Genomic DNA, 12,226 nt, shown 5'->3' on the forward strand with positions numbered 1-12,226 from the left:
TATATATATTTTTATCTCTTCTTTATTATAAATTTTTCATTTAAAAATTATTTATATTTATTTTATATATTTTAATGATACTTTAATTTTATTTTTATATTTATATAAGTAAGTCATTGTTTAAGCATAGAAATTTTTAAAATAAATGGGTAAGAATTGTTGTCAAGATAACATGTCAGCACATTGCTAGGTTAAAGGCTTATAGGTTAGGGTTACTATCATGACAACCTTGAATTTATATTAAATAGATATGAAATAAGAAAAACAAAATTATACAAATCTATTTTTATTTTAAAAATGTTAATCTTAAAATACTTTAATTTAATAAACAATTTTTTGTCACATGTATGAAATGTCCACACCAATAATTTCTTTGGTAACTTATTTATATTATAAACTAATAAAATTATAGTTGTTGTATTATATTAATTCTCAATTTTTCTGTAACACTATTAAAAATTATAGTTGTTGTATTATAGTAATATTTTGTAATTCTTATTTTTTGTTATCGAATTTTTTGTATCTAAAATTGTTAAATATATTCTTTTATGGTTTTATTATTTCTAAAAGGTTGTCGTATATTTTAAAAAAAAATTAAAACAACTGTGAATAAAATAGAGATACATTTTTTTACAAAAAGTCATTTAAAAAAATAATTTTCTTAGCAAATAAAAGAAAGTCATTTAAATATATTCTTTTATAGTTTTATTATTTCTGATAGTTTGTCGTATATTTAAAAAAAATTAAAACTACTGTAAATAAAATTGAGATACATTTTAAAAAAAAAGTTATTTAAAACAATAATTTTCTTAGCAATTACGAGAAAATCTCACTTAAAATATATTAGACAAATTTAAAACTTCTAGAAGCTTAAAACTAGATGCTCTCTTTAAAATTACTAGAAACATAAAACTAGAAGCTCTCAAAGCAATTTCATTTCCAATACCAGTCTTTCAATGTGATAGATAAATGTAAGGAACCCTAGATCTAAGAGTACATTAAAAGACAATAAAATAAAACAACTTTTCTTCTTGATTTCATAAAGAGGCAGCATACACTTATATAGTAGGGTTTCCTCATATATTGGGCCATGGGCCACTACTATTGGACTTAAACTCATAAAACATAATAGATAAATAATACTACTAATATTTATTTATTCTAGCACAAAGTCCTTCAACCAAACAGATTGCATTTTAATTCTGTTGGACCTCTTAAGCTTCATATCATTACTCCCGGGCCCAAAAGGAACCTTGTCCTCAAGGTTCAAAGGGGTTTTCACGGTTTTGGGCCATGTGGTAGCTGGACTTGGTAATGGGTTGCTTGTATTGCTGGCTGAACCGAAAATGGAGTGTGGTTTTGGTGAATCCACGTCAGTAGTTATCTTGGGCGGTGGGGAAATCTCTGGAAGATAAGGGGGAATCCGAAAAGTAGCTTTTGATTGGATATTAGAGGGTATGGTCATGTCTCGAGCAGTGTGTTTGGCTGGAATACAGCTATTACCAAAGCAAACACGTTTTGTGACTTTGGGAACAGAAATTGGAACGTTAGCTGGCTGAAGGGCAAATTTGTCCAAACACTTAAGTTGAGTTGTACTTTCATCCATCACATTAGGGTTAAGTACCATTTGAGGAGTACATAACTTAGGCACTTCAGAATTGTTCTCCAACATGCTTTCTCTCTTGCGAACCGCGAACTCTCCTCTTCGTAGCTTCACTGATTTCTGCCGGTCTGCCTTCAACAGCGTAACTCCGTCGTCGCGCTCCTGGTCGACACAACCTCCGTCGTCGTGCTCCTGGTCGACACAACCTCCGTCGACACTCGGTAAGTCTTCTGTTTGTGTGATGTTTGCTTTGATTTGTTCTGGTGGTTTGGGGTCCAGTGAGCTGACCGTGTGACTTTGTCCAACAGGTTCGAAACTTGTCTCCGTGTCGTGAAGATCGTGTTCATCCTGATGTCCGCTGAGCCCAGAAACATAAACCGGAGCAATAATACTCGAATCTTGCTGAGAACTTTGCTTGCAGTCCGGATTCATATCTTCACCATGAAAAGGTTTCAACAACGAGACGTGAACAACCGGGTGGATGCGAGATGATGAAGGCAGATCTAAGAGGTAGTCCACGTTTTCCACTCGTTTTACCACTTTAAAAGGACCATAATACTTCTTTGCTAACTTCTGACTGAGACGCTGTGCAACTGTAGTCTGGCGGTATGGTTGGAGTTTTAAAAGAACCAGATCTCCCTCTTGAAAGGTAAATGACCTTCGTTTTTTGTTTGCCTGTTTCTCCATGTTGATTCTACTTCTTTTGAGATGTTGTTTTAACTGCGTGAGTACCTCCTGTTGTTGTTGTAAGGTCTGGTTTACATTAGCATCCGGAGTTGCTCCTGTCACATAGTCCAAAAGCTTTGGGGGGTCGCGGCCATACAGTGCTTTGAAAGGAGACATCTGAATGGCCGTGTGAAATGATGTGTTGTACCAGTATTCAGCAAGATGCAAGAATCTGTGCCATTTATGAGGATGGTCACCAGCTAGACACCGCAGGTATGTTTCTAATGAACGATTTACTACTTCCGTTTGACCATCAGTCTCTGGGTGATAAGAGGTGCTATATTTCAGGTGTGTTCCTTGGAGCTTAAAAAAATGTTTCCAAAACTTGCTTAGAAAGAGAGGATCTCGGTCAGACACAATGGATCTGGGTATGCCGTGAAGGCGAAAAATTTCTACCGTAAAGCGAGCGGCCAAATCCTTAGCAGTAAAGTGTGTAGGAAGTGGAACAAAGTGGACAAATTTGCTGAGACGATCACAAAGGACCCAGATCACTGTATGCCCGGCAGAAGACGGTAAGTTTGCAATGAAATCCATAGTGATATCTTCCCATACTCTTTCTGGAACTGGTAGTGGCTGTAGCAGTCCCCTCTTCTTTTGTGTATCGTATTTATTATGTTGACAGTGTGAGCAGTGTTTAACCATGTTCTTAACTGCAAGGTACATACCTGGCCAACAAAAAGAAGTTCCAATGCGTGCTAAGGTAGCCTTGACCCCGGAGTGCCCTCCTTCTGGTGTACTATGATGTTCCTTCAAGATTCGCAAACGTAGATCTTCCAAATCTGGTATGTACACTCTGTTCTTGTAATATAGCAGTTCTTGTGATATTGAGTAATCTGTGTTTGGTTGGAAAGCTAGTTTGAGGAGATCCTGACCCACGATATCAAACTTGTAGAACCTTTTGAGAGTTGTGAATAGATCCGGAAATGGAGAAGATAAAGCTAGCAACAAAGATCCTTCCTTCTCAAACTTTCTGCTGAGAGCATCTGCCACCAGATTCGTCCGACCAGGTTTGTAAGATATCTCAAAGTCAAAACCTTGTAATTTTGCTGTCCATCTCTGTTGTTCTGGTGTTTGGATTCTTTGTAATAATAAATCCCTTAGGCTCTTCTGATCTGTATAGATGTGAAATTTATGGCCTATGAGGTACTGACGCCATTTCTTTACAGATTCTGTGATGGCAAACATCTCTCGTACATACACCGACGCCGCCTGCATTCTAGGACACATTTTCTTACTGAAGAAAGCAATTGGATGACCCTCCTGAGACAACACGGCGCCTATAGCTACCCCAGATGCATCGGTATCAATGTTGAAGTCTTTTGTAAAGTTAGGTAGAGCCAAGACCGGCATGTCGGTCATTTTTCTTTTAAGATTTGTAAAGGCTGCATCAGCCTCTGTACTCCATATAAATTTAGTGGAACGCAAGAGATCGGTGAGAGGAGCGGCGAGTGTGGCGTAGTGTTTAACGAAACGACGATAAAATCCGGTGAGGCCGAGAAATCCCCGAAGTGCCGAGAGAGAACGTGGCGCCGGCCAGTCTAGAATAGCTTTAATTTTCTCTGAATCGGGTGCAACACCACTCGCTGATATTATATGCCCTAGGAAATTAATCTGTTCAGCTGCAAACACACACTTAGATAACTTCACAAAATACTGATGGTCCTTCAATAACTGGAACACAACCTGCAAATGGTCAATATGCTCACTAAAATTGGAACTGTAAATTAAAATGTCATCAAAAAAAACTAGAACAAAGCGCCTGAGGAACGGCCTTAATAGATCATTCATCGCTGATTGGAACGTAGAAGGCCCATTAGTTAACCCAAAGGGCATAACTAGGAATTCATAGTGTCCGTCAAATGTTCGAAAAGCTGTTTTATATGTGTCTTTTGATGCAACCCTGATCTGATGGTATCCTGAACATAAATCTATCTTGGTGAAAACAGTTGCTGATCCCAACTCGTCTAATAGTTCATCAATATTGGGTATGGGGAATCTATCTTTAATTGTAACTGCGTTTAATGCGCGGTAATCTACGCAGAAACGCCACGTCCCGTCTTTTTTTTTGACAAGTAACACGGGTGAAGAGAAAGGGCTAGTACTAGGAACAATGGTTCCTTCCTCAAGCATTTGTTGGATTAAAGTTGTCATAGCATCCTTTTTTGAGTGGGGGTAACGGTATGGCTTTACATTGATGGGGGAAGTATTAGGTAAGAGGTTAATGTGGTGGTCATGGGTTCTTTGAGGGGGTAGGCCTTTGGGTTGTTGAAAAATGTTTTGGAATTTTGTTAAGAGTTGGGTAATTTGTGGGGAAAGTGGCTTGAGTTCATGAGGTTCTTGTTCTGGAAAATGGAGTTTGGCATTTGTTGGTTCCATAAGTAGTAGGTGGAAAGAGGCAACTGCGTCAGTATGAATGAGCTGTTTTAATTGATGAAAAGAAGTATGGGTTGGATAAGTGTTAGGGTCGCCTGTTAAAGTAATTGGTTTTGTGAGGTATTGAAAAGTAAGGGATGGGATTGAGAAATCAGCTTGTATAGGACCTAGAGTTCTTAGCCAAGCCATGCCTAGCACAATATCTGCCCCTTCAATCGGTAATAAGTAAAAGGGCAGGTTGAAAGGTTTATTTTGCAACATGATTTCCACATTATCACAAATACCTTCACATTGCAAATGAGAGCCATTGCCCACCATTACTGAAAATTGGTTGATAGGTGTTGTATGCAGATTTAAGTGTTGTGCAATTCTGGGCTGCATGATGTTGTGGGTGCTGCCCGTGTCAACAAGTACCATGACTGGCAGACCTGCTATTGAACCTTTGAATTTGAGGGTTTGTGGGCAGAATTGACCTGTTGCTGCTTGGGGAGAGAGTTGAAAATATGTATCAACTAAGTCAGTTTCCATATGAACTTCTGATAGTTCTGCCACCTCTTGAGTTTCAGGCTGAATTTCCTCATCAGCTATTAGAATAAAGAATCTGCTAGTTGTGCATTTGTGTCCGGTAAAAAAATTTTCGTCACAATTAAAACAAAGACCCTGGGCCCGCCGCTCTTGGAGTTGGGCCTGAGTTAACTTGCGAATGGGAATCTTGGTTTGGTTGGTTAAGGGTGGTTTTGGGGGGTTCAAAGGTGTTGTTGGTGTAGGGAAGGATGTTTTTGTAGTTTGGGAGGTGGAAGCAAAAGGGTGTTGTTTTTGATAGGATGGTTGAAATGGTTTGGGAAACTTGGTTTTGGACTCTTTTAGTTTAGATTCGATTAGTTTGGCAAGTCCTATGGCATGGGAAATTGAGGTGGGTTTATGAATAGCTAACTCATTCTGGATATCTTGCTGTAATCCAGAAATAAAACAATTTAATATGGCTTCTGCTGGCAGCCCCACAACCTTGTTACCAAGTTGTTCAAATTTAGTTTGATATTCCATAACTGACCCAACTTGTTTTAATTTAAATAATTCTGCTTGATGGTTTTCAAAGGTAGATGGACCAAACCTTAATTCTAAATCCCTTGTAAAAGAGCCCCAAGTACTTAACAAGTGATTTTGATGCATCCATTTAAACCAACTTAAGGCATCCCCTTTCATATAAAATGAAACAAGAGACAAACGATTTTCTGGGGGTAAATTATAAAAGCCAAAATACTGATCCGCTTGGAAAAGCCATTCTAACGGATTGGTTCCATCAAATAATGACAATTCTAGCTTAGGGGATCGGATTGGGGGTAAATTAGGAATGGGATGTTGTGGTGGGTAAAATTCTGGTTGTGGGAATGGTTGTGGGAGTGAATGGGGTGGTATGAAAACAGTCTGTGGGTTAATATAAGGGGGGTATGTATGAAAAGGCGGTGGTGGGGTTGCTGACGTCATTATATGGGATGCTGACGTCATGATCTGTGGAGCTGACGTCACTACGACAGCATGTGTGTGGGCAGGGCTGACGTGGCTGTTAGGTGGTCTAAGGGGTGATTGTGCTGGTGTGAGGGTTTGTGTAAAAGGTGGAGTACCAAATAAAATGGTGGAGGAATTTTGGGCAGTACCTGAAGGAGATGAAGATTGTGCAGCAGCAGTAGACACAGTAGCTAGTTTTTCCTTTTGCAATCCTGCCTTTTGAATGGCAGCCATTAAAGCTTCATATTTTGAATCTTCATCTTCTCTTTCAGCATTCATCCTTGAGTGAATCTCCCCTATTTGATGTGCTATAGATGCTGAAAAGTTAGCAAATCTCACATCTAATTGTTCTTGATTTTCAGCCATAGCATTGTTTAGGTTTAAGGTAGAAATTTGGATAGCTTCTTCCAAAATCTCTTTGGAAGAAGGATTTGGGGGTTTAGGTGGTGCCATGGGAGGATTGAGAAGGAGCAATGAAAGCACCAATGATAGATAAATGTAAGGAACCCTAGATCTAAGAGTACATTAAAAGACAATAAAATAAAACAACTTTTCTTCTTGATTTCATAAAGAGGCAGCATACACTTATATAGTAGGGTTTCCTCATATATTGGGCCATGGGCCACTACTATTGGACTTAAACTCATAAAACATAATAGATAAATAATACTACTAATATTTATTTATTCTAGCACAAAGTCCTTCAACCAAACAGATTGCATTTTAATTCTGTTGGACCTCTTAAGCTTCATATCACAATGTCTGAAAAGCACAACTTTTGAAGAAACCACTTAAGCTTTTATCTATTTAAGAAAAGTTAGAAAAAAGAGATTTTTATTAATTCAACATGAAGAAATTTCAACTCAGTAAAAGTGTGAATGTAATCCATATATTATTATCATAGAGCTCGAAGTTCTCGCTAAAAACAATTTGTGTTCATTTCCATAAGAATGTCCAGATTCATCATATTCAAACAAAACTCCACCACCTAAGTTATGTTCTTTTCAATTTGCCACCTCAATTTTGTACATTTTCACACACGTCTATATGCATGGTTCAGCATGGCCAAATGTTGGTGCATGTTAATTATATAACTTTCTTTCTATATCTATAAATACCCTCTCATATCACTGTACTCTATTCATCCACACAACAAGCTAAGTGAAACATTAGTTCAAATCAACATGGCTGCTATTACAATGAAAGCTTCATTCCCAGTTTTGATGCTGCTGGGAATTGCTTTACTAGCGTGTGTCTCTTCTAGACCTGATCAAGAGAATCCATTTATCTTCGAGTCTAACAGGTTTCAAACTCTTTTTGAAAATGAAAACGGTCACATCCGTGTTCTCCAGAAGTTTGACCAGCGTTCCAAAATATTTGAAAATCTTCAAAACTACCGTCTTTTGGAATATAAGTCCAAACCTCACACCATATTTCTTCCACAACAAACCGATGCCGATTTCATCCTTGTTGTCCTAAGTGGTAATTTATTATTTATCAAGTTAAATATTTAAAACTAATCACACATAGTTTATTTTAAAAAAAAAACGGTATTTATTACTTTACATGCTTGTTTTGTAAGGATAAATTACATTCAATTTTAAAATATAATGTTAATTGTAACTTTCAGGAAGAGCTATACTCACAGTGTTGAAACCCGACGATAGAAACTCCTTCAACCTTGAGCGTGGAGACACGATAAGACTTCCTGCTGGCACCGTTGCTTATTTGGTTAATCGAGACGACGACGAAGATCTTAGAGTAATAGATCTTGCCATTCCCATAAATAGACCTGGCCAACTTCAGGTAATATAGTCAGTTAATGTTTACCTTTTCTTATATCAAATATGATTTGTGCATTGGTGTATGAAAATTTTTAGGAATCTCTACCATAACATAACTACAACAATTGCGATTGTATTTATACCTATTTAACTGTAAAGATTTTCTAATGATCTTAACATTATTTTTTGTCCTTTTCAACAGTCTTTCTTATTTTCTGGAAATCAAAACCAACCTTCCATCTTATCTGGGTTCAGCAAGAACATTCTACAGGCTTCCTTCAATGTAAACATAAAACACACAATTTCTTCATTATTATGTATCTGTTTGGTTTTCTATATATATTTTAATATTCACTTTTTCTTTGTATATATTGTAAAAAAAATATAGACCGATTATGAAGAGATAGAGAAGGTTCTTTTGGAAGGGCACGCGAAAGAGGCACAACAAAGAAGAAGCCTTAGGGATAAGAGGCAGCAGAGTCAAGAAGAGGATGTAATAGCCAAATTATCAAGGCGACAAATTGAGGAATTGAGTAAAAATGCAAAGTCTAGCTCCAAAAAAAGTGTATCCTCTGAGTTTGAACCATTTAACTTAAGAAGTCGCAACCCTATCTATTCTAACAAGTTTGGAAAATTCTTTGAAGTCACCCCAGAGAAAAATCCACAACTTCAAAACTTGGATATACTTGTTAATTCTGTTGAGATTAAGGAGGTATGGAAAAATTATTTTATACTATAGGCAACTAACTATATTACACACTGAGATTTCACTTGATCAAACTTCAATTGTTCTAAATGATTTGATTTTTGCCCATTGAAGTTATATTGTCAAAATTTTGTTATTAAGTTGACATCTTATAAGTAACTAAGTTTTATTTACTTAGTAACATGCTTTGTGTATAGAACATATACCAAAATATTTATTTAATTATTCTTTAAAAATTAAATTATAGGGATCTCTATTGTTGCCACACTACAATTCGAGGGCCATAGTAATAGTAACAGTTAACGAAGGAAATGGAGATTTTGAACTTGTGGGTCTAAGAAATGAAAAGCAACAAGGACAGAGAAAAGAAGACGACGAAGAAGAGGAACAAGAGGAAGAAGAGATAAACAAACAAGTGATAAATTACAAAGCTAAGTTGTCTCAAGGAGATGTTTTTATAATTCCAGCAGGTCATCCAGTTGCCATAAGAGCTTCCTCAAATCTCAATTTGCTTGGATTTGGTATCAATGCTGAGAACAACCAGAGGAACTTTCTTGCAGGTATATCATATTATCACTCATTCACTCTCTCTATATATTCATTTTATGTATGTATTTTAAAAGTTTGGTTCTATTAAATCAAAGAGAAAAAATTATCAAGATATTTTTTTCTGGTCATTGAAAATTTGAAGGCGAGGAGGACAATGTGATTAGCCAGATACATCCACCAGTGAAAGATCTTGCATTCCCTGGATCAGCTCAAGAGGTTGATAGACTATTAGGAAATCAGAAACAATCTTACTTTGCAAATGCTCAACCTCAGCAAAGAGAGAGAGGAAGCCATGAAACAAGAGATCGTTTATCTTCAATTTTGGATGCTTTTTAATGAATGAGCAAATAATATGCATGTATGCTATCAAGATATATAGCTCATAGTGAGCAAAGAATAAAACAATGTTCTCTGGTAACTATAATTATATTTCCACTATTATATTATGAATAAATAAATAAAGAGTATTTTGATGATCCTCTTAACTACTATGTTTTTTTAGTAATACTCTTTTATACTAGTATGAGTATGTATTATTTAATCATCCATAAATAGTTAATTAAATCCTTAAATTATAATTTTAGTTATAATTTGATAATGCAATTAAAAATGGGTCGGTATATGCCACTATTAGTATTTTTCCGAAAATAGTTTTGTAAATCCTAAAGAAAAATCACATAGGAAATTAAAAAAAAAATTAAATCGTATCCTAATAAAAATTGTCATACTATGAGCAAACGACAAATGTTATAATAATATAGGCCTAAACTTCAAAACAATATATAAAGATCGTTTATTAAAAAAGTCAATAAATAAAAGTATAAGACACTAATAACAGTAGAGCTAATGTAAAAATTTGATTTCTCATATCTATGATCCGTGAGATACATTCATCAGTGTATTAATAAGATCTAAAGAAAAATACTATTAAAACTAAAGAAAAATATAATATTAAAAAATCTAGAAGACTATAAAAACTAACTAAAAAATTGAAAATATTTTCATTGATTTATTTGACATCTTCGAATGTGTCAAAGACTATATATATATATATATATATATATATATATATATATATATATATATATATATATATATATATATATATATATATATATATATATATATATATATATATATATATATATATATAATGGTAATAATGGATAGTCAAGGAAAAGATCCAAAACTAAAAAAGATTAACTCAATAAAATTAAAATAAGATAATTACTAATAAAAGTTATACATTCTAATTTATTATCTAGGTTGTTTACTTACTGATAATTATCTAGGTTGTTTAATTCAAACTATATCATCTACTAACGTAATAGTCCCTATTAATGTTATCTTATTTGACCATAAAACACTTTATGCACTACTAAAGACTTTTTTATTTCACCACAATCCCAAAGCCTTCTATAACGACCTATTCCTTAAAATGGGATAAAGGACATATCATAACTTATCCAAATTCCGTACACCATAAAGCCTCTCACCTCACGTGAGCTAATCCTCTCACCACCATAAACACCACAATATAGGGCCTCTCGATTCTTCAAGCAAGCCTTAACCACCATTATGAAGTTTCATGTCTCTGATACATTAAGAGAGGGGACCTCTATACGGTTTTTTTAACTTGTACCTTAAGATTTACTTTGTCTTTAATTTTATATTTGAGTCGCATTCTCAATTGCGAATCTTTAAGGATAGAGTTTTGAATCTTTATTTTAGCATGCATAATTCAAAATATTAATGTTTGAGTATGAATATTATACTTTAGATCAAGTAATTAAATTTTTGGAACAAGAACCATCATTAAGATTTATTCAAGTCATGTCAAAAGTAAATTCTCAAAAACATCTTTGGAACTTGAATTTTTTAGATTTGTGATGTGTGATTCGAATCACACAATCCCCTGAGTCGAATCAAATGAGGAAATAAGAACCAGGTATTTGTGTAATCTTGTGATTTGAATCATGACTTACACTATATTCTAATAATGCACTCTGTGAGTCGAATCACTGTTTGTACATGAGTCGAACCATAGATTCTTCTTCAGCCACTACTGAGTTTGAGTTCAATCACGACCAAGTATAACTCAAATCATAGCTGTAACACCATAAGCCCCGAATATTAATTTAAAAGAATAATAACCGCTTTAGGATGTTACTCAAAACTAAACATGCATACCATCTCATTTTTTTGACATACTCGCAATGGAATTTCAAATAATAACATAACTTTCATAATCTCTTCAACTGAAATAATTAATGAAAATAACATGATCCAAAGTTATGAACTCAAAACAAATAAAATGCCTTGTTTTCGATGTTACAAATCAAATCAGAGCATAAGATGCGTTGTTCTGTGAAATTAGACAACACTTGAAAATTGTCCCCATAATTATTTAAAGGACATTTGTGAGGTGTTACGAGAATTATCTTTGCATCCCATAAGAATCATTGTCTAAACTTCTTTAGGAAATAATTTTCACATGTTGCATAAAAAGTGTTGGCAGAAGCAATAAATGTTATAGTGATGAGTTTCGTCGCTAGATGAAGAATCCATCTATGTTAAAAAACAACAACAAAATATTTAACCAATCTTATAAAAAATATACAAACAATAACAATAATGTGTCTGATTCACATTCATCAACAACAACAATGTGTCTAATACACATTCAACAACAACAACATATAAAAAATACTAACATGACAATTGTATCTTATATACATTCAGTAACAACATCATATAAACAACAACAAGAACAACAATGTGTCTAGCATACATTCAATAACAACAAAATTAAATATTCAACAACAACACTGAATATCAACAACATTCAATAACAAAATAAGTTCATCAACAACATAAGTGACTGTATAAGAACTTACAACGTCAACAACATTCAACAACAACAACATCAACATTCAACAACATTCAAGTTCAAAAACAACAATAACATAAACATGAACA

General features: G+C 34.6%; 2 protein-coding genes across 2 annotated transcripts; one reads left to right on the plus strand and one right to left on the minus strand.

Moving 5' to 3' along the window:
- Positions 1–1,156: 1,156 nt before the first annotated feature.
- LOC131640630 (uncharacterized) lies at positions 1,157–6,661 on the minus strand. Its single transcript, XM_058911010.1, has one exon. The coding sequence runs from the start codon at positions 6,659–6,661 to the stop codon at positions 1,157–1,159; it is 5,505 nt and encodes a 1,834-aa protein (XP_058766993.1).
- Positions 6,662–7,345: 684 nt separating this feature from the next.
- LOC131640635 (vicilin-like) lies at positions 7,346–9,723 on the plus strand. Its single transcript, XM_058911013.1, has 6 exons — positions 7,346–7,690; positions 7,839–8,014; positions 8,195–8,275; positions 8,381–8,704; positions 8,946–9,258; positions 9,390–9,723. Exons 1-6 carry the CDS (start codon positions 7,393–7,395, stop codon positions 9,581–9,583), a joined length of 1,386 nt encoding a protein of 461 aa, XP_058766996.1. The 5' UTR covers positions 7,346–7,392; the 3' UTR covers positions 9,584–9,723.
- The last annotated feature ends 2,503 nt before the right edge of the window (positions 9,724–12,226 follow it).

The sequence above is a fragment of the Vicia villosa genome, unplaced genomic scaffold, assembly GCF_029867415.1.
Source record: "Vicia villosa cultivar HV-30 ecotype Madison, WI unplaced genomic scaffold, Vvil1.0 ctg.003248F_1_1, whole genome shotgun sequence".
Classification (NCBI taxonomy): domain Eukaryota; kingdom Viridiplantae; phylum Streptophyta; class Magnoliopsida; order Fabales; family Fabaceae; genus Vicia; species Vicia villosa.

Coding starts and splice junctions, on each gene's coding strand:
- LOC131640635 (XM_058911013.1), top strand. CDS start 7,393: ATGGCTGCTATTACAATGAAAGCTTCATTCCCAGTTTTGATGCTGCTG. Junction 8,015..8,194: donor ATAGACCTGGCCAACTTCAG/GTAATATAGTCA, acceptor CCTTTTCAACAG/TCTTTCTTATTTTCTGGAAA. Junction 9,259..9,389: donor CCAGAGGAACTTTCTTGCAG/GTATATCATATT, acceptor GAAAATTTGAAG/GCGAGGAGGACAATGTGATT.
- LOC131640630 (XM_058911010.1), bottom strand. CDS start 6,661: ATGGCACCACCTAAACCCCCAAATCCTTCTTCCAAAGAGATTTTGGAA.